General features: G+C 38.9%; 1 protein-coding gene across 4 annotated transcripts in view; it reads right to left on the bottom strand.

Annotated features, from left to right (window-relative positions):
* NFIC (nuclear factor I C) overlaps positions 1 to 22,456 on the bottom strand; it is a 1,851,273-nt gene that overhangs the window by 207,304 nt on the left and 1,621,513 nt on the right. For all 4 annotated transcript variants that reach the window (XM_044054106.1, XM_044054104.1, XM_044054105.1 and 1 more), the window contains exon 10: positions 609 to 694. In XM_044054106.1, the coding sequence (XP_043910041.1) occupies positions 609 to 694 (86 nt within the window). The remainder of the gene's footprint in view (positions 1 to 608; positions 695 to 22,456) is intronic.

Below are 22,456 nucleotides of genomic sequence, written 5' to 3' on the forward strand. Positions count from 1 at the left end.
AAGGTTATGAAGTGAGGTAGTAACTACCAAGGGCTGGATTAATATAATGACCCCATCCTTCAAGAATTATAGCTGTATCATTAGACGGTAATAATTGCATTTTTTTACTCCACTGTCCAAATTTCAACTGATATTTGTAAGGGTTTTCTGACTTAAGGATAACCCTTCAAAATCTTTAAGTCATTTAAAATATTCAGTAACTAGTCAATACATTATGCAGAAATTTGGATAAATATTATGCACACTCAAACTGGCTACAACCAGTTATATGTTTATATTAAATTTGTCAAAATATTGATATTCAAAGACTTCTGTTCAGTTACAGAACTGTTATCTGAACAGTTACTGTCTGCCAGAGTTTTTGTTTTCATTCCTGGGTGGAAGACACATATTTTCTTGTTAAAAACAGTAGGTTATGCTCCTGTTTAATTCAATCACTCTCTTTGTGATAGCATTTTGGTGAACTGGTCATGTGCCCTGAGGGCAAGTTGAAACCTTCTGCTGGCATAGTTTTAGAGTTTTACAAAACAAGAGATGACCTCTTAATCCTAGTTAACCTAAGGTGCAAATGGAAAAACACATATAACAGTGAAGTCAGATCATCCTACCTGTGCCTGATAAATACTACCAGGATCCCTTGGTCCTAATCCTACAAAGGAACGACTGGCAGGGGGTGTGCCTGGTGCTGAGTACGCTAAGGAGGAGAAGAGAAAACAAATATTGATCAAAATGTGAATAATGACACAAGCAAACATAAGGGCTTGATTACTTATGCTACTCTTAAGGGAGAAGTATATTAATATTTTACTTAATTATTCTAAGATTTATAATAAAAGACATAATTAAAACATAAAGCATTTAGCAGCATCTTCTTCCTCCTGGCCATTTTAGGCCAAAAAATAAACCAAACCTCTGGGAAAAAGTACTAAACACGAACTATTATGTTAATGTATTAAAAGATTTTCTATATTATGTGCAACCTGCTTTAATCGTTTCACATTTTAGGGCACTGGAAACAGTTATGCATTAGAGCTGGCATTTGGCAATTTTATTTCAGGAATCTGTAGATAGTTGCAGTCCTTCACTTTGATCTTCCAAGCACATTTTAAAAATACAAAAACAATCTCATTAAATGACCAATGTGTCTAACACAAGGTACTCCCAACACAGTTAAAGACTCAGCATTTCACAGTAAGTCAGTTCAGCTACTCAAAGTTGCTGAAGCAATTCAGCTCATTCAGATTTTATTAGCTGTTTGAATGCTACATAAATCACACTGAATGGAAGGGACATGATGTCAGCACACAACACCACTCAGCAGTGTATGACAAACAACTGCAACATATTCCACATGGACAATATGTTAGCAACAGAACTCCATGCAGAATAAAACTCCTGCAGATATTACAGCTAATGCTCCCTAGACTCTTACTATGGCAGGCTAGGGAAATATTTCATACTATAAATATATATATATATATATATATATATATACACACACACACACACACACATATATATATATATATATATATATATATATATATATATATCTATATATCTATATATCTATATATGGGTTCCATACACTAGATCGAATTTTCACTAATTCGAAATAGTGCATGGAATGCTCACTGCAGCGAAAGTGCACTTAATCGAAAGTGCACTTACACGAAGTTCAGCACAACGAATGGGTGTTGTACTGAACTTCCGTGCAGTACTCACAGACCTTAGGGTTAGGGCATGGATCATAGTAAGGGGATAGCCCGCATGCCCTAACCCTAAGGTCCGTGATGAGTGCAGCACAGTGAAGGACATAGCAATGTCCTCCACTATGGTGCGATAGTCACAAACCTTAGAGTTAGGGCATGAGTTAGGGTAAGGCAATAGCTTTACTAACTATCCCCTTACCCTAAACCATGCCCTAACCCTAAGGTCCGTGACTATCACACCATAGTGGAGGACATAGCTTATTTTTTATGTCCTTTACTGTGCTGCAGTGTTTTCGGTGAAGTGCACTTATGCAAAATTTCACTTTCGTTAAAGTGAACTTTCGCAGAAATGAGGCTTCCTATTACAAGTTCGAAGTAGTGAACTTTCGTTCTTGTAATAGGAATCCAAATATATATATATATATATATATATATATATATAAATACAACAAATGATTGAGAATGCCCCTTTTGCATGAGAAGATAACTCAGGGACAGAAGGTAGTATGACACAGAACCTATTTCAATAATTGTATAAATTGCATGCATGAATTAGTTAATTACTACTACTGTCTATATTTTATAATGTTTTTGTATTTGCAGTCGAATCATTCCCCACTATCATAAATATTTCTATGAAACAAAGGTCTGGATTTTTTGCCTTTCACTCAAATCATACTATCCAGCTGATACAAGCAAATCATTTTGCAATGGAAGTAGGATGTTATTTGGGAATGAAACTGGATAAAGCTCTTGTTTCTACATACAGGAACTCAAATAATGAAGGGATATGGACTGAAAACACCACTTACGATGATAAAATGAGTGTAGTCTAAATACGCTGTGCAGGGTTTCCTAACAGGCTTTGCAGTTCCATGTTCAGTCTGTAAATCCTTCATGGCTATAGCTCATGCTTCCTAAGAGGGACAGGATACACATGAGATGGGACAAACTACAGTGGTATACTATAGTCGGAGACCAATTCATATGGCCTGCCAGCACGGTTCTCCAAGAGGTGATCATGGACTGCTGAAGAAAACAGGCTGAAACTGGAAAGATTACAGCCCTCCATCAACTCAAGACTGGAGGAACTGATACAAGCTAGCTGCAGAGCCAACTGGACCAGTAAGTGGTCAGATCCTGAGACTGGATCCAACACCAAGTCCGATATCTTCACATCCAATAATATCAAATCAAGAGTAAGCCTAATCACTGGAATGCAGAGTAATCACTTAAGCACCATGATTCTGTTCATAATACAATAAACTGCAGAAAGATGATAAACCAGCAAGCAAAGGAGAGTACTATTGCTGGAAATTAATTTATCCTCAAGTCTTGGTGAGTACCTTCACAAGGTGAACCCCGTTTTTCACAAAATCTCAGCAAGAAGACACTGATATATAGGCTGTATTTTATATAGCATATATAACGGACAGTAGTAGATTAAAAAAGATAGCCGGGTGCACAAGACCCAGGATAAAAAGTGCCCAATCCTGGTAGGCGCACTGGTGACAGGAATGGAAAAAAAGACAGTGTAGAATCCTCAAGACACAGAAACATTCCTACATTGGGGTAGACCAAGCCCAGGGGGTGGATGGACCCTGTTATAGAAGGAAGTAGTAGCCCAGAAAAATCACAAAAATTGATAGGTCAGAAAAGAACCATAAAGACGATAGAATGGACTACTGAGGATAATAAAGAAATTATGTATTGTTATTATTATGCAAGAAGCCCATAATTTCCACATGGAAAATACAGAAAAAGACAGAGTGAAATTATACAAAGATACTTGCACAAGAAAAACTGTCAGAAGCTTCAAATAAAAAATTGTGTTCATTAATACAACAGACGTATGACAACATTATATAGACCAAGAAACCTTGGACCGTTTGGAAAAAGAAGCAACTGAGGAAGTGTGAAAATATTTATTTATTTGTCATTTGTTAACCGGGTTAGTCCAACTGAGCCAGTGGCCTGTTTTCAGTGGTGACCCGAGAAGAAAAGTTCCAGACAATTATTATAAAGTTACAAAAAAAAAACCAAATCTGACAATGAAGTTTTATGCACACATTACAATAATGTGCTTTACATGAGAATATTAGAAATTTACAAAAGGTCTGAGAATGAAGTTTACATAAACATTACAATAATGTGCATAACATGCAGTACAAAGTTAGAATTTGCAAATGACTTAGGACACTTGCAATAGATGGGTGTAAAAGTGTGAGAGGTAGTGAGGTGGCACGGTGGAATTTAAGTGGGATCATTGCAGTGATAGGTGCTGGTATTTAGGAGAAAAGTTTTAAGTTTGTTTTTAAAGAGATTTATGTTAGAAATGATTCTGATGTTAAGGGGGAGTTTGTTCCATGCATGAGAAATAGTATATTTGTAAAGAAGTTTACCAATGTTTTTGTTTGATTTATAGATGTCCCGAAGGAGCTGGTCAGAGCTGTGGAGAGTTCTGGGAGGGGTATAATGTGATATTTGTGAGGATAGAGCAGGACAGGAAAGGGGTATTAAGAGTAGAGTATGAGTCATTTGCAGCTGGGAGTGAAGCAGGTGCTGGGGGAAGTCAAGCCACTGGAGTTGTTTTAATGGATGGCAGTGATGAGATTTGTAGGGTTGATTACTAGCAAATCTTGCAACACTACATAGTAAGATTGACAGAGTTTAGCCAAAAGTGTAGATTGTAGATGTAAGATGGGGAGGCAGAAAGTAGACAGAAGGAGGAAGGCCTGAGCTAGTTTCTGCCTAAAGTCAAGGGCTAAGTTTTTTTTATGTCTGTACAGTTGGCCGAGTTTTTGATTTGTCTTTTTGATAGAGTGGTGAATATGGGTATCAAATTTTAATTGGTCATCGATAATAACACCAAAAAGTTTAGTATGTGGGTCAGGTTGTATGATGGTATTGTCGAGAGAAGAAATGGTGAAGGATGTTTTGAGGTTAGAAAGGGTTTTTGGAAAAAAAGAGTAGTAGCTTTGTTTTTTGGGGATTCAGAATTAGTTGGATGTCGATTAGCCATTTTTCTACAGATAGAAAGCTATGTTGAGTAATAGAGAGGAGGTTAGAGAAACTGTCAGAACAGGTAATAAGGGTAGAGTTGTCCACATATTGTGTCAGGGAGGATGCTGTACAGGAAGTATGCAGTTTGTGAAAATATTAAACAGTAGAGGGAAAAGAATCAAGCCTTGAGGCACCCCAGTTTGGATTGGTAAGTAAGGGGAGCAGGTAGCCTGCCATCTTACTGATTGTTGTCTATTAGCGAGATAGCTAGTGAGCCATTTAATAGTAGAGGGACATAAGTTGAGTTATGACAGTTTATCGAGAAGTTTGGAGTGTGATATGGTATGGAATGCTTTAGAAAGGTCAAGAAAGAGGCAAGAAACAAGTAAATTATTGTACATGGCTTCGCCAACAGTTGGGGTAAAGGACAGTAGGGCAGCAGATGTACTATGATGGGGTCTGACACCATGTTGCATAGGGGTTAGGAGGCTATTACCTAAGCTGTCTGTGAATGGATTTTTCAAAGAGTTTAGATAGCAGAGAGAGGATAGCAATAGGTCTGTAGTTGGATGGTTCATTGCTGTTGCCTCCCTTGTGTAATGGAGTGATAAAGAATGATTTCCATATATCTGGGACAGTGGATTCTTGAATAGATCTATTGATCAGGATAGAGACTGGGTAGGCTTTTGAATGAGCGGCTAGTTTAAGAAAGAGGGGGGAAGGTTGTCAGAAGAGGGGGAGCATGGCTTCAGCTTATGAAGGAGAGATTTGATGTAAGATGTTGGGATGGGGTTGAGTGTGAAAGAGGTAGTACTGGTAAATGTGGAGTGGGGGTGTATGTTTATTGTTCTGACCATTGCGGGTGAGTTTGTGAATAGATTCAATGAGGTATGAATTTATAACAGTGGTAGTTTCAAGGGAGGTTTTGTCAGGGTAGATGTTGGGGGGTACATGGGTTGCCTGGGTGCAGGATCTTATTAATAGAGTGCCAGAACTTTTTTGGGTAAGACTTATTGGGTGAATTGGGCAGTAGAGTAGATTTTTTTTTTTATTTGTATCGATGTGTCTTTTAGCCAGATTACATAGTTGTTTATAGGTCTGGAGAAGAGAAGGTGATTTAGTTTTAATCCATTGTTTCCAGGTGCTATCACTTTTTTTTTCATAAGAGTGAGTGTATCATTTGAGAGCCAGGGGGTGTGGGTTGTTTTGATTCTTACTTTTCTGAGAGGTGCCAGGGAGTCAAGGATGGAGAGAAAAGTGAGACTGAAATGAAGGACAGCATCATTTAGAGGGATGTGTTTCAGAATTGACCAGTCTATAGATTTTAGCATGGGATTAAAGGTCTCACTGTTAAAAATGTTGAGACTGTGACACTCTTTATAGAGATGGTATTTAGGCATCTGAACAGTGTGCCTAAGAACTCAGATAGGAAGGTGGTCACTAACGGAGTCTGGCACGGTAGTAGGATTTTGATACAGGTTAGGGTCAGTTGTTAGGATCCAATCAAGAGTGGAGCTACTTTTATTGTTTTTATTGAATCTAGTAGGTGTAGTAAGTAGCTGATGCTAGCCAAGTAGGTTGATGGTGAGAGATGGGCTGGTTGTAGATAGTTTTAGTCAGTCGATGTTAACTTCTCCTAACAGAATGGTTTCATAGCTGATATTGAGTGACAGCCATGAGAGTATGGATATAAAGAACAAAATCTAGAGATTTTTGAAAAGTATAAAAAAGAAATGTGGACATGGGGAAGAAAGAGAGATCTGATAAAGTACAATATTTATGCAAAGGAAAAAAACATAAATTAATTAATACAAAAAAAGCAGCCCCAAAGATATTCAAAGAGAAATACAGGCAAAGGCATCCAGATATGGAACATTTTACAAACAAAAAATACAAAGAGGAAATGTAGAACAGAAGATTAGTAAAGTAGAATTAAAAAAAAAAATAGAAGTTGAGGTTATGGAATACATGCGAAGTGAAGGAATTAGTGTAGAAAGTCTAACACAGGTTATTATACAGCATGATGGAACAACATGTCCCCCAAGCAGGGTTGCCAGACGTCCCTATTTGGGCGGGACTGTCCCGAGATCCTGATCCCGAGTCCCGCCCTGTCGGTTTAAATCCCGGCCAGCCTCCGCTTTGTTTGTTTTTTTTTTTTTTTGATTGTCCCGTATACCTGGCATACGGGCCAATCAAAAATCGCTAAACATGGAGCTACTTGTGTTGAATGCGGAACTGCAATGCATTAAACACGAGAAGCTCCATGTTTAGTGCAGAGCTACTGAGCGAGCTCAGTTCTTTAATGTGGAACTGTGTTCCGAATTAAAGACCTTTTTTTTTTGGCCTTCACTTGCCGTGGGAGACCTTCTTTTTTTTTTTGTCCCTACCTGGGGGGCTGGAAATCTGGCAACCCTGCCCCCAAGTAAGGAGAAACAGGAGATATCTGAAGAAGAAATATGGACATGGGAAAGAGAAAGAGATTTAATATGGTGCAATATTTATGTAAAGGAGAAAGTAAAACTAATCAATACAAAAAGAGCAGCACCAAATACATTTGAAGAGAAATACAGGAAAGGGCATTTGGATACGGAAAATTTTACAATACAAAAAAATAAGAAAACAGGATTAGTAATGGAGAAGTTAAAGAAAGAGAAACTGAAGTTCTGGATTACCTGCAAAGTGAAGGATTTAGTGTAGAAAATCTAATTAATATAACATCACAGCAGGATAAAGCAATGGATCCCTAAATTAAGGAGAAACCAGTGAAGCAGGAAACATCTGATCAGTTGCCATATGAAGATACTTTGCAGTCTTCCACAGGAAACCAGAACACAAGTTAAGTTGGAGTTGCACAGCAAGGGAAGGAACAGGAAACTGTGGCAACTCTGATACAATGTTGTGGAGTAATAGGCCAGTGAGTTCCCATATGAAAGAGCAATAGATGACGCAGAATGAAACTGAAGAGAATATGGCACAGGAAGATGCTCTGGAACTTTCTGTAGAATGCCCACCAAAGAATGTGCTCTCAATTTAGAAGAAAATGATCTAAGTCAAGCGGGAATGGAAACCAAACCAGAAGTAGATAAAACTCAGGCAGCAACTGAATGTGCCAAAAAACAAAAGAAAGAATATAAGGTGAAAGATCACATGAGAAGGCAAGAAATATGGAAAATGCATAAATATAGTTGCAAGTATAGAAAACACTTGGAACAACCTCATGTTGATCAGGATCGAATGCAGGAATGGTTAAGGAAAGGTGAATTTAAACCACAAGACGAAAGGTAAATATTGGCTGTCCAAGATAGTGGACTACGTACACATTCATTTACTAAGTCTACTGAACATGTGGGAGAAACAGAACAATGCATGTTTTGTAAAACAGAATTGGAAACAGTCGCACATCTTGTTGCTGGTTGTGATATACTAATGGCAGAAGGACTGTATGCCGAAAGGCATAATAATGTGACAAGTCTGTTGCATTGGGGATTGTGCAAACATTATAATAATGAAGTAGCTGAAAAACACTGGAAATATGAGCCACAAAACATTACCAACAGTTCAAAAAATAGATGTAAGAAAACCAGATATAGTAATCTATGAAAAGATGACAAAAGTGGCATTGATCACTGAAATTGTTATACTTAGTGACTACAGTGTCATACGTACTGAGAGACACAAAGTCATAAAATACCAGGATTTGCAAGCAGAAATAAGGGCAGTGTGGAAGAAGGATACCCAGACAGTTCCAATAGAAGCAGGAGCAACAGGTCTTATAAAAATGAATTTATAATTGTACTTAGATATGTTACCGATAAATGTAACTCCATATGAATTGCAGAAGGAGTCATTACTGGGCATACTGTGGGTGCTGCGAAAAGTACTTCTGGCTAACATCAAAGATTGAAACAATACTAATTTTATTAATTTTAATCATACTTTGACTTCAGAATGGGGTCCATTCCTGTCATGGTATTAGAACCCAAAAGATCTGGAGAAATTAAAAAAAAAAAACAGTGGAATCATTTACTCAGAGACACTGAAGTCTTATTAACCCATATGATAAAATCAAGAAGAATTAAAGGGTTTTTGGTGACAAGACAGGGGTGATAAGAAAACTGTGGTACTCCTGTAGGAAAGTCCTTACATAATGTAGAGGTAAAACTGGAAAACCTAGAGTCTGCTCCCACACCTGCAGTGTTGGTACTTCTACAGACAATCTTAGCCACCTGAATTTCATCCTTAAACAAACAGCTACCCTTCCCCCAGTCCTGTACCATCCTGGCACTGAATAATGGAGATGTGCTAGGAGGCAGAGATGCCATTAAGTAAGAACCACAGCTGTTGCCCATTAATGTAGCTGTTATGAATGTAAATATGACAAAGGGAGTCTGAGATAATCTCATACCTGTTGCAGATGGACACCACATTTTGTGCATAGAAGAGCCTTGTGCAGGACCAAAGGTGAACAGATGTCAGTCTCACTAACCCTTTTGAAATAACAAAGTGGTACACCAAATGCTGTACAGAGATAAGACTGACATTCCTCAAAGAGTCACTTCATCTTGGGAGTGGATAAGAATGTCTCAATAACCAGCAAAGGAATGCAACCACAATTGACTCAAATGACTTGCCTTCTACATCTACTACTACATCTGTGCAGGTCCTGTAAATACTGGGTCTAAAACACATACTTAGGAAGACAGTTTGTCATAAGAAAGAGAACATAATGAAATATAAGAATATAAAAAGCACATAAAATAAATCTAATACATAAATAAATAAATAATTAAGAGGTTCCCCTCTATCTCTTCAAGGTACACTACACCAAGGGTTCATCTGGACAAAAAACATCTTGTCAAACCTTCCATGTGACACAGCTTGAGCTTTCACTCAGAAATCTCATGCAGTTGCCCTTTTCCCAATTGGGGCCTCACAAATAGGTTTTTACGGTCACACACCACCACCACTGTGACACAGTGATTTGTTCTTTAAAGCCTATGGATACAGGTACACACTATCCCTGCAATGACATCACTGAGGGTTAACTTGGAAAGGCATCAGCCTACATACAAATAAATGTTTACAACTGGATTACTTTCAAAGTACCAATTTTAAAAAGGGAACAAGAAGGGGGAAGATCAAGAAAGAAGCTAAACTGCAGCAATACTGACACCGCATGATGTGTTCTACAAAGAAAGTCCCAGGCTGTACAGGGACAATTTAAATATCCCTCAGGTAGGCATAATATATAGTTACAGATCTAATTAAGTGATCTCTATATCCATTGCTTTGAAATCCCTACTTATTTTAGGACAAAAGAGACTCTGCTTTTTATTTAAATAGTTAATCCGTTTTGTGATCTTGCTTCATTCCATCACTGAGAAATGAGAAAAGCAGTTGAAAGACTGGCAGAAAAAGGGAAGAAATACCATACTGGTCCACTATCAGAAAACAATGGAACACAGAGTGATGTGATACATTTCAGTGAATCAAAATAGGTACTATATCACCTCTGTGTTCCTGTCTAGTGTTTTTAACCAAAAGATTGCAGAAGGGGGCCTGTCTTAAGGATATTAAAAAAAAGAGCTGTAAATCATCATCCAGGGGATATACAATTTATTCTGCCCCAGTTCTGACTTTTATAAACAAAACTGCCAAGTGGGCTGACAAATTTAAGTTAGGTGTTAAGGAAGTGTCAAAATACAAGAAATAAGCAAGCCTCCTAGTAACAGGTATGATACACTACTAAGAGTTGACCCAGTTGTTCAGGATTTGGGAACTTCTATGGACAGTGACCTAACTTCTGACCAACATGGGTCCATTGTTGTAAGAAAGTTCTTCTATACTGCACAGCTTGCAAACAAAGAGATTCTGTTTAGATCTAGGGATGTTATTGCTCCCTTTACTCAGCTCTAATTAGGCCTGTCATTGAATGTATTGCCCCCTTGTGTAAGTATCTGTACAGACAAGTGCAACAAGTGGACTGCCCACAGAAATATTTTACTTAAAGGATACAAGGCCTAAACATGTCCCACGTGGACTTACTCAAAGCTCTGTCACTATACTTGATATCCTACAGACTGCTAAGAGTTCCCTGTGTCTGGCATACAAGGCATCTTCCGACCAAGTACTAATGGATTTACTGCACATCAGCAAGTCAAATGACATCTGAAATACTTGGTCTAGGACACTAAACCTCTTCTACAACATCAACAGAACAGTTTGGAAGGACAGGTGTATCTTGCAGAGGATACCACTGCTCTGGGAAAGACTCCCCATCCACATAAAACAAAAGTTCATCCTTGTCCATATTCAAGCGCAATTTAGATCTATGATGAGAAACAGAAAATTTATTCCAGAGCTGCACTAAAGCTCCTAAATGCTTTATTTCATGCATGGGTGCCCTCAAATTATCTGTGGTATGATCCCAGTTATTCTCATTAGCCATAATATATAATTATCGATAAAGGGATGGGTAAGGCCAATCTCTAACCAAATGGAATATGTTAATTCAAGCAAAAAAAAGGAAACTGGCTAGGCTTAAAATGACCCCCAATGGCAACTAGCCTAGTACTTGCCTATGAAGCTATACATGCATTCTGCTTCTGTAAAATCAATGCAAGTCTTTTCCTCAAAGGGCACACAGGTCTGAAAACCTTTTTGTTGAACTGATGGCTATTAGATGAAAGTACTTTCATGAAAAACACTTTTGTTACAAATTAATATTCAAGAAATGTGATGTTAGGGTCAGTATTTCTTCACTGGTATTGACTTATCCTGTGTTCTGTTATCATCTTGTTTGCAACCCTTCAGCAGAACAGAATATCCTACTAGATTTTTTTTTTTTGGAACAGACTACATTCTTGACAAAGAAACAAACTACAGCCTATATGAACTTCTGTTACTAATGTACTTCAGAGTGCCTAATACTCCCATTTGGGAACACTAGAACACAACAGTATCTCTCAATCAGCTGTACAACTTCCATTTGCTTTCAGGCTATTATTACATACAAATCTTCTTAGTTAACATTTTAACAACGACTTTGTTCTGAAACAATTTTCCTTTTTTATGAGTGTAGATTTCTAATCCTGGAAAGTCCCACAAGGGGCTTCCCTTTATCTGCCATGCTCTAGTCTAGAATTTCCTGAGATCTCTTCATCATAGGAAGCATGCTGTAATGTGCTTCACCCCTTTCATAAACTTACTGTCACCTTGCTAAAGTAACGCATAAGACCCAACAGAATTTTTCCTGTCCTGAAGCAGAGTTGTAAAGTGACGCACATAGTACAGCACACACTCTGGAAAGGTGTTCTTAATTTACCTAGTTCTCATGTTTTCCTCCGATCATAAATTATGTACTCTTCTTCACTCAACCAACTTCCAAATCCAACCCTTTTGCCAAAGTTTATTTCACTTATGTTATCTATTCTCACATTTTTTTTGCTGTAACAGCAGTATCATTAACAACACATTGCAAGCTGGTGTGCATGTACATTTGAGTTGTCTAAAATCCTTTAGTGTTCTCACAAGAATTTCCCGTTTAGTACTAGAAGCAAACCTGAACTTTGATTATTGCAATTTCAAGCCATTGATATATGATGTTCCTTGTTAGCGAATCTAAAAAAGTTCAGAAACTTTTTCAGTCTTCATGAATACCATATTTACCAAAAAGGGGTATTAAAAATGTATTATTCATAAACTCTGATAAAAGATTTAACACTGTCTTTTTGAAAATTAATTCTACTTTTATTCCTCTCAGCTTTTCATCTAATTTTTCTCGTTTTGCCACTTTTGAAAGACACATTATCAATAATTCACTATTTTTTCCTTCTTTGAGAAATGTGAATATTAAGTTTTATCAGCAAATAAATAATTCATTTTATGAATCAAATTTTCTAACTACCAAAAAACAGCTCATGAAGTTTTTTTTTTCTTTTTTTGATGGGGGGGGGGGGGGGGAGTGCAGAGGGTGGCATCTAAATAGTTGGAAACAAGTCCTGTTTCCAAGCTATACGGCAGAGGTTTGCTGTAGCTGGACCCTGCTAACTTGTAGCATTCAGTTTTGTGAACCTACATCCTCCAAAAGAACTTCACTTCTACAATTATATTTTTTCTGTACTTTTCTACATGATAAGGCCAAATTTGGTGACCAGTAGCCACTGTATTAACATACACTGATATTTTAGAACTCTGCAGTATTCTGCACAAATGCTACTGTTTAAACCCAGATGTCAGCTTCTCATTCTCAGCTTGTAAGCCTGAAACTTCACCTATACAAGATTAAGCAATTAGTGAGAAGGGAAAATGTGTACCTTTTCTTTTACAACTTAACATTGCATATTCCTCACAGATGAAGGCTGCTGAACACTCTTCTATTCAGACTGAGGAGAGGATATAAATCCTAAACCAAAGATTATTTGGGTGATTAGTATTCCATTCTCATATGCAGCACAGTCACAGCATGACTTTTAAAGAAAAACACAAAAGAAACTCAGATAAAAATTAGCAGAGGCTTTCCTACCCCCTGATAACTGTACATTATTCAGTGAACAGACTATCTCCACTATATCTGTGGATGGATAACTCCCTGACTATAGCCCAAGTCAGAGTTCAAGCAGACATGAGGAGCAGGCAGGATGTGGACAATAACAGCTACAGAGAAGGTGACATCAGTCATTGCAGCTGTGCGCAAAGCAGCATGCATCCACAGGGGTGAAATGCATAGGTGATCACATTACCAAAGGTGGAGTTGTAACCAAAAACATACCTCTTCAGTTGACATGATGCCTGCAAGGGCACAAACAAGCCCCATGCCCACCTGTATGACAGTTTGCCCTGAGCGATTCCTGTTTGGTATAGGGTATACATCCCTCATACAGGGGCACGAACAGGCTGAGTCTGATCAAGAGGTGGCTTGATGGTCAGTAGATACAGGGGCAAAAAGTACTGTAAAAAATATTATGCAGCGAATACTGAACATGGAAAAGCTTTTCTGATCACAGATAGCAGATAAGAACCACAAGAGAAGAATAACTGCATGTAATTTTCACTTTTATGCTTATTTCGATCAATACAGTAATAAAGACCTTATTTCTAGCCATGGAGTGTGGCTGTCCTTATCCATGCGAAAAGTGTTTTGTAACACACACAGGAACTAGAGCATACTTGTTTAGTTGGAAGTCAGAAACCACTTTGGCCATGAAAAGTTAGTGATGTCTGAGAAATACCTCATCTCTAGGGAATGAGATATATTCCTTATAAAGGATAATTCAGATTGTGATGTAAACATCAAATAACAATATGGGCAAGGCTGACTTCGTTGAGGACAGAAAAGAAATGTGACCTTCCAAAGTCCTGTAGCTTTGGCAAGAAAACAATCTAGTATCTAGTCAATGCAGGTAAGCTGTCATATCTGGGTCAAACAACTACAACAGATAATGTAGAACAACACTAACAACAGCTACGTAGGGTCCAGTTTTTTGTTCACAGGTAAATAAAGTCTCAGAAAGTAATTCAAAGCATATAAATTCTTAAGCCAAAGAGCAAGCAAAACAAGCAAAAAATGCCTCAAGAAAACAACAGAATTTATTATAGAAATATTTAGCAAGCACAGGCTTTTAAGGCTTTTGCAGTAGAGCTTTCTCAGGTGTTAAAAGAAGTTGCTAGCGAAACACATCCTTATATACAAGTTAACCATGTGACAGTCTATTAGCAAAGGTGAGTAACATAAATTAAACTAACTGAAGTATCATCTTAAAGACCTTAGCTTCAAGACAGGCTTTTTACAGACAACCAAATTTAAACTAAGTTCTTTATTTGCTATAAAGATAGTAATCCATTTTGTATTCTAAGCTTTCTGTTTTACCTTGTATAAAACCACCTCTACCATCCAGTTTCAGTTCTTGTAAGACAGCAAATTCAACATATGGTCATAGCAGTTTGTAGTTTACGGCTGTGCTAATGCCACATATGGCCATGGTGCAGCAAGAGTGTGCCACAGTCCACACCACTGGCTGCAGTTCTGAGTTTCTGAAAAGAAAGAGAAACTTCGACTTCCCTTCTCATTCCATTACCCTCCTTGATCATTAGAAGCTACAGAAATACAGCACAGCCTGGTGCTAAGTAACTGGTGGGATAGTTGGGGGGTGGTGTGTGAAAAAAATGGAAAGGGTCAGAGGTCAGATGCTGGCGATAAATGGGGTGCTTACAAACACTGACATATTTAAAAAAATGTTGCTTGTCCTTATCTTCATTTCCTCTCCCTACAAAGCAAGTAGAAATGTCAGCTGGGTTACAATGATTACTGAGAGCTATAGCATGTTTATGAAACCTGACATTCATGATTGTACTCCACAATCTCTTATGGAGGTGTCTGTGGTAAGGAAGTGTAGAATCTCTGAACATAACAAAGGAGGCCCTACTAACTGCTTTACCTTTTTTAAAAAGCTAGGGTCTATAGCAGTCTCTTTAGTTTACTTTCAAATGCTCCATCAAGCAAAGCTGGAGGCATGGTTCGTGCTATCCTGCATCACGCAACACTCATGCACCTGAAACACAACAAAGGAGTAGCATGAAGTCTCAAACGTTCTGAATGTCCTGTTCAGAAGGAATTCACTACTGACAGTGTATTCTGCCTTGTTTCATGATGCAGGAGGACTCTGCCCAAACATTTCTCAGCTGAGTCCAGCTGGAATTTTATTAAGGTGATGACTTATACCAGGTTTTGTATAAAAATATGAGACTGAGGGCTTAGGCATACACATTTAATAAAGTAGCATGCTTTGTTATTTGCACAGCTTCTGCATCATCACTGCAAAACATTTTGTTAGTGCTTTCTGAACCACAGCCATGTCTAAGTATATTGCTGTGAAGTGGCAATGGTATAAAGGTACATCAATATGTCTGCAGACATGCAGAAGGGGTATATAAAGACATGCTTCCTTCACTTATATGCAAGTAAACCTAGTTCCTTTTAAAAGCTATATGGTGTGCAATGATTCTTCGTTTCCCTGACACCTCTAGAGGCAGGAAATAGATTGAAACCAAACCCCTGAGGACTTACTGGGTGATAAGGAACAGTAAGTACAGGCACTGTGCCACCCCTTCCAGCAAATACTTGTCTGTGCTGATGGAAATCCACTTGTGGAAAAAGTGACACTGCCATGACCACTTTAGAATGTGGGTGGGATGGTGTGTCTCTAGATGTGGCTCATTAATATGAAGACTGTCTCACCAATGCCCATTTCATCAAACCCATTTCACTAAACTGGCTTCTGATAAATTGATGGCAAAGGCTTCCACATTCCACATGAAGGCGGTTCATCCCCTAACCACCCTAACTAAAATTAGTACTACACATCACGTCTTATAGCTAAGCTATAAACTTTTATGTCCAAGCCTATTTGATATATTCATATCAGGCAATCGTGGTTTAAAGAGGCAATTCTCAATGAACCAGATACCTATGTTTACTGGACAAAATTTCAGACTTTTATTGTGTAACTTTATATTGTTGGCATACACCATAATGAACAGTCCTTCTACCTTCTGATCTACCTCCACATACTGCTCTAGCAAGCTATGTTTGGTTATGCAACTGCACATAGTAAAATAAAGTAAGTTTCTGTGATGCATTCACCATAACAGTAGATCTTCAAAAGAAAGAGAATCTCTGACAACAGCTAAAACATACAGATGTTCATGCACACCAGTGTCTGCACTCTCTTTGCCCCACTGCCTGCTTATCATTAGCCCCCTCCAGGCAAATCAACCCATTCTCTCCCTCAATACTGAGTGTGAGAGTCAGCTCAGATAGACCATCATTACAGCAGCCATCAAGGGTGGTTTCAGGGTTTTTACTTTTGATACAAACTCCCCAGAAGCATGCTCAGCTAAACAGAGGAACGGGATGTGCAGTGTGTTGATCACAGGCTGTCCTTTACTTCCCAAGGGACGTTTCCAGCAAGTATCCCTACTCCCAACCTGAGGCAAGGGAAGTAGTTTCCCAGATCTCCACCAGGGAGACTGCACTTCCCTATGTGGTTCCTAAGTGGCTGCAAATCTCCTCCCTAGGAAAAGTGGGCCATGTCTTCACTCCTCTCCCTTCCTGCCTGGGTGCTCCAGCTGTGGGGCTGCTAAATGAACCCTGGTCATCTAGATCACTTTCAGGGCTCCATGCCACAATGACAGACTAGTTACCCATACACAATGTTGCTGCAGCACCTCTATCCTCCTGCCCACAGTAGCATCTCCTGCAAGTGCAAACTTCATTGGATGTGCATTAAGTAGAAACTGGTAATGTGTCCTCACACACACTTCAGTTGTACTGAGTCAGTTTTGATTTACTTACACTCATCTCACAGTTCACGGCCCACCATGGACAAGTATATCACTGCATGATACACAACTGCAGTAGATATCAGTCATCATTACATAACTGAGATGTTTTATGCAAGAAGAATGCACCCTCCCCTTAGTGGAGGCTCTGCTCTCTTACCCCAGGTCTCAACTTTCTCTGAAGCTGCATCACAGTGTGTAAAAGGGAATTCATAGAATCATAGGTTGTTACAAGGCTATAGATCCCGGGAGTGGGGTGGGGTAGGGGTTCCTTTCTAAGGCTAGTCAAGCTTTACTGAAAGAATATTGACGACCTGTATCCAAATATGACATTGAGGGCCAGGCATTTATAAGCTATGTCTGTCCATACAGGACATCGATGTCAGGCCCGGTGTAAATTTCCTATTCCCCATCCACTGGTCTACATTGTCCTTAAAATGGGTTATAGACGAACTCAGCTTTACATGGGAGGGGCAGTCTCTGGGACACATATCTGTATCATCAGCATGTTCTGTTTAAGTCACAAACAAAATTCAAATCCCAAGACATTGTATTTCTAGGACTGTATGACTTACAAATATGTAGGACAGTCGTAAGTGTGGGGTTTGTGGATGCCTTGTAAACCAGGCATAGATCACCCCTCTGCAATCTACAGGAGACGGAGTAGAGGGAAAGGGCTTTAAGACACTTTGAATGAAGCACGTTTGTTATGCCGTTTATTCTTTTTCTAAGGAACCACTGATGTTGCTACAGTTGCTGCATATGCCTGGTCAGGTACATATCAAAGGAAGCACTACTCCCTATGATTAGTCTGATAAGGGCAGAGTGCAGTGGGATAATGACTTCTTTGGACCTAGATGCCATGCCCTTACTTATAAGTTGCGCAACATAAAAGGATTTCCTCATCACTGTGGGCAGGTGGTGGTCGAAGGTAAGGCTACTGTCTCGTGTGCAACCAGATCCCTGACTACTGGGTTGACTCTTGGGAGTGTATTATTAACACAATAATTAACCAGGATGGTTGACTTTCCAAAGAACGGTACAACTATACATTTCTTAGCACTGAGTTTAAGACCATGGTTTTGGCACCATTTGTTAGTCAGAGACAGGCCTTCTTAAAGAATGTTAGTGTCTGCAGTGGAGTTGATCATAACCCCCACCGTGCAATCATTGCTAATTTAATCAGGTATAAACCTTCAGTGTTTGTTTCTGCTTCAGAGAAACAGTTGCCAACATGGAGCAGGTCTAATACTCAACCCTGGGGACTCCGCTAGTGACTGGCCTCTTGGTGGAGGTGGCCTCACCTATTTTGCCCTCCTGGGTCCTATAAGTGATGTAGTGAGATTATTTATAATGCCTGAGTGGGGTATTGTATCAGAAGCCTTGGCCAGGTTGAGTTAAGCTGTGTACACAGTCTTGGCCTCATCTAGTGCTTTGGTGATCCTCTCAAAGTCCACCAGATTTAAAATGCATTATCTTCCTTTAACAAAGCTAAACTGTGATAGGTTCAGTATTTGCAGGTTACCTATGTCCTCATTTATCATTTCCATGATGATTCTTTCCATGCCTTTACATAGGAGGCTGGTCAGACTTATGGGCCTGTAGTTACCCAGATTGGTGGTTGGACTTCCTCTGTACAAGGGAATGACTGTAGCCATCTTCCACTCCTTGGGCACAAAACTGACTTTAGGTTCCAGCTGAAAAGTGATTCAAGTGGACCACAGAAGTCATGTTTCATGCTATTTAGTAAAGATCCTGGGATGTTACCAGGGCCCATCAATATACAGTGTTTTTGGCCTTGGAAAGTGCACTGAAGATCTGGTCCCTAGTAATAGTTAGGTGGATTGTAGTATGCAGTATTTCCTTTGGACTATAGGGAGAGTGGGGGAAGAAATTTGAGCTGAACCTGTCAGCCAAAAGGTTGGCAATGTCCTCCGGTTCAATGTTGGTGATGTTATATACAGTAAGTTCTGAGCATTAATTCCGTATTTCCCTTGAGTTTATGGACACAGCTGTAGAAAGATTTGTTACTGTCCTTTGCTTGAGAAGCTATTTTTTCTTCAAATGTAGGCTTTGAAGTATTAATTAACCCACTTAGCTGTTTGGTTAGATTGATCAGGGTTTTTTAGTGTGTTGGGTTTGTACCTGTTATACTTGGCCAAGATTTTTTTTTTCTTTTGTTGTATAACAGACCGATACTGCAATTCTACCAGGGTGGCTTGTCTTTCGAGTTTGTCTTATTTTTAATACAAGAGGGCAAATCTCACTCTATAGAGTTATCAATATGACTGTACAGGGATTTTGAAAATAGCTCAGCATATGTTATGGGGTTTACTGGCTTAAGGGAGCTTGGTATTTAGCTAAGGTGTTGCTTAGTACAGAAAGGTTAGCTTTGGAACAGTTCCTTAAGGTTTTTGGTCCCCAAATTTAATTTTTATTTCAAGCAACACTGCATTATGGTCAGATCTGACAAGCAAGGACATTACATTGGGTGAGGAACATTGTACCCCCATACTTGTGAGTACAAGGATAAGAATGTTTGTACCCCTGGTAGGAGAATAAACCAACTGTTCCAGGGTGTTGGTATTAACGAAGTTTAGGAATCACTGAGCTTGTACATTAGAAGTGGTGTAAGATTCTCAATCTATAGAGGGGTAGTTGAGATCCCCCATGAAGATCGTATTGGGTTGAATGACGACAGACTCTAGTACATTCAGATACGTAGTATGGGTTTGCTGGGACATGGAAGGGGACCTATAGATCACAAGGATATGGTACAAGACCCTGTTTATAGTGAGTTACACACGTATGAGTTCCAGTGTGTCATACACTTTAACTAGTCTGGATATGAGGTTGTTTTTAATGTAGACTGAGACTCCTTCACCTTTAGTTCCCTCCTTTGCAGTAGCTGGTCTAAAGGTTTGAAAGGCATTATAACCTTGCACTGCTAGGGTATTCTCTGTGACTTTAAACCATGCCTCCATTACTACACAGATGTCTACACTCTCCAGCGAGAGGAAGGGTTGCTTGTTAAGCCTTATAGCATTGAGCAATCCCACCATCAGATATTCCTTTGTAGGTTCAGTTAAGTTGAAAGGTTTATCAGTTTGGCATTGTCTTAAAAAAGCACTATGGGGAGTGGAAAAGGTATTTGCCAATATTCAAAAGCCTAGAGGAGATATGAGCAGACCATCCCTGGCAAAGAAGTATGGTCTGTCAACCACGTCCTCCCAGGCCGTCAAATATTGTACCCCCTTGGACTGACACCAGAAGCTAAGCCAATTGTTAAAATTAATAATTTTCTGTTGGCAACATGGCCTCATCCTTGGAGAAGATAGCATGCTGCTCAGTGCTAGGCTCATACCTGCCTGAGGCACATAATCAGCGAGCTCTATCGTGTCTCGCTTCCTATAGTCAAGGGATGTACGACTCAGATCATTAACAACCACACAGACTATGACAGTCATACTGGTACATGTGATTCAGTGATCTGAGAGCTTGTGTGACTTGACAGATCCTATACCAATGAAAGGCACCTAACTGTGTCTCCTTACTCATTCATTCTGGTGAGGGGACATCAGTGTGTCTCGGTATAGAATCACCACTGACTAGGAAATGTGGTTTTGTGCTGGTTTACATTAAGGGTTTAGCAGTACAGGCATTGCATACAGTCTTACTATCTGTAGCTGTGGGTGGTGTTTTAACAAAATGTTTATATGATAGCTAAGGATCCTTTTTTATCGTGCTGTGCAGGAGGTCTTTGTGTTTTAGGAAGGTTAACTGTAAGTGCCTCAGCATAAGTAGTTTTATGTGTAGGGTCTTTACCCCTGTGCAGCAGGTGTGATGCAAATATCACTGGCAACCTGTATAGGATTAGTTTTACTTGTATGACAGAGTTTTGCCTCCAGCATTAAAGTGCAATTACACCGTTTGCATTTTAATAAGTGGGTTGGCACTGTAAATAAAGCAATTGCTGTAATGTCTCAGAACACCCATCTCAACCAGATTTGCCAGCGAGAGAATCAGGAAGTGCATATCCATGGCTGCTGATCTACTAGGGAGGAGTGAGGGAAATTTAAAAAGTGACTAATCAATAACACAAGGAAACTGATAAGCAGCTCTCAGCCATGTGCAAACTAGATTACAAGGGGAAATTATGCTGCAAGATAGAATCTATACAGATCACTGCTAGGTGCTGCTGAGTGGAGAGCAGCAATTCTAACTAAAGACTGTAAAAAAAGTAAAAAGGTTCATATATTTAACACAAAAAAACAAATGAATGCACCTGTGACAAAATAATGTGGTTAATAAATGCTGAAACAGTGGCTATGCTGAAACAGTGGCTATGGTAAGTTTTAGCTTGTTCATAGTTATAAGCTAAGTGTTGTGCAACTGCAATGCTTAAATAGCAGAGGAGTTTTGACAAAAAAAAAATGCAAGCAGTGCCCTGTGGCCAATCAAAAACAACATGCTCTTCTTTCTCTTACACAGTTCCGGGCCAGAAAATGACTCGGGTCACCTCTACTCTCACTAAAGGGGAATCAAGGCAGTTCTAACTAAAGACTGTAAAAAAGGTCCAAAAAGTGCAGAAACACTCAATGCAGCTGTAACAAAAACAATGTAAAAACACAAGTGTCAAAACAGTGGATATCATAATGTAAGTTACAGTAATAAAGGCATTTTCAGTTTTTCTAATATGGTGCAGATTTGTAGGTAGTATATTAACAGACTATGTGTAGGGGCAGAAACCTACATTAGTGAGTGAAGGGACTCCATGAAAAAATGCTTTAAAGTAATCTTTCTTCCATTGTCGTTTACAGTGGTCAGCTTGGGTGGCAGGACACTGTGCATGCAGAATTGTGCATCAGTATACTAATATAGATCTATTCTAAAAAGTAAGAATACTGTTTTTAAATGTCATTACTGAATATACTGAGAAAACAAATAAGGAATTGCAGATAGAGCTTAAGAAGAAGAACTCCAAACTATGGACAGATGGTAAGATGTATACCTGCTGAAACAATATGACCTGTTGTTATTGTATGTAACTACACCCAACTGTTCTATCTCACTTCAAAGACTTCTGTAGCAAGGAACATGTTAATGCAGAATCTATAGCAGTGTGCAGTCAGCCTGCAATAAGCACTGTAAAACTGACATCTTTTAAAAGAATACTTTGCAAAAGTGCACTTTTGAACTTAGTCTGGTCCCTAATGTTAGTTATATTTTAATGCCCAGTTAGTAATAACATTTTCAAAAGTAAACTTTGTTTTCCCAGTATAAAACAGTCTTGTTTCATAATGTTTTTCTTCTAGGAAGTGTGCTGCATAATGCATTACATACATATGACAGCAAAAACATTCAAACTGTGTACTAGTCTATATCATCTGTGTAGCTAGTAT

Source organism: Protopterus annectens, chromosome 13.part0 (assembly GCF_019279795.1).
Source record: "Protopterus annectens isolate FY-2018-M chromosome 13.part0, PAN1.0, whole genome shotgun sequence".
Taxonomy (NCBI): domain Eukaryota; kingdom Metazoa; phylum Chordata; order Ceratodontiformes; family Protopteridae; genus Protopterus; species Protopterus annectens.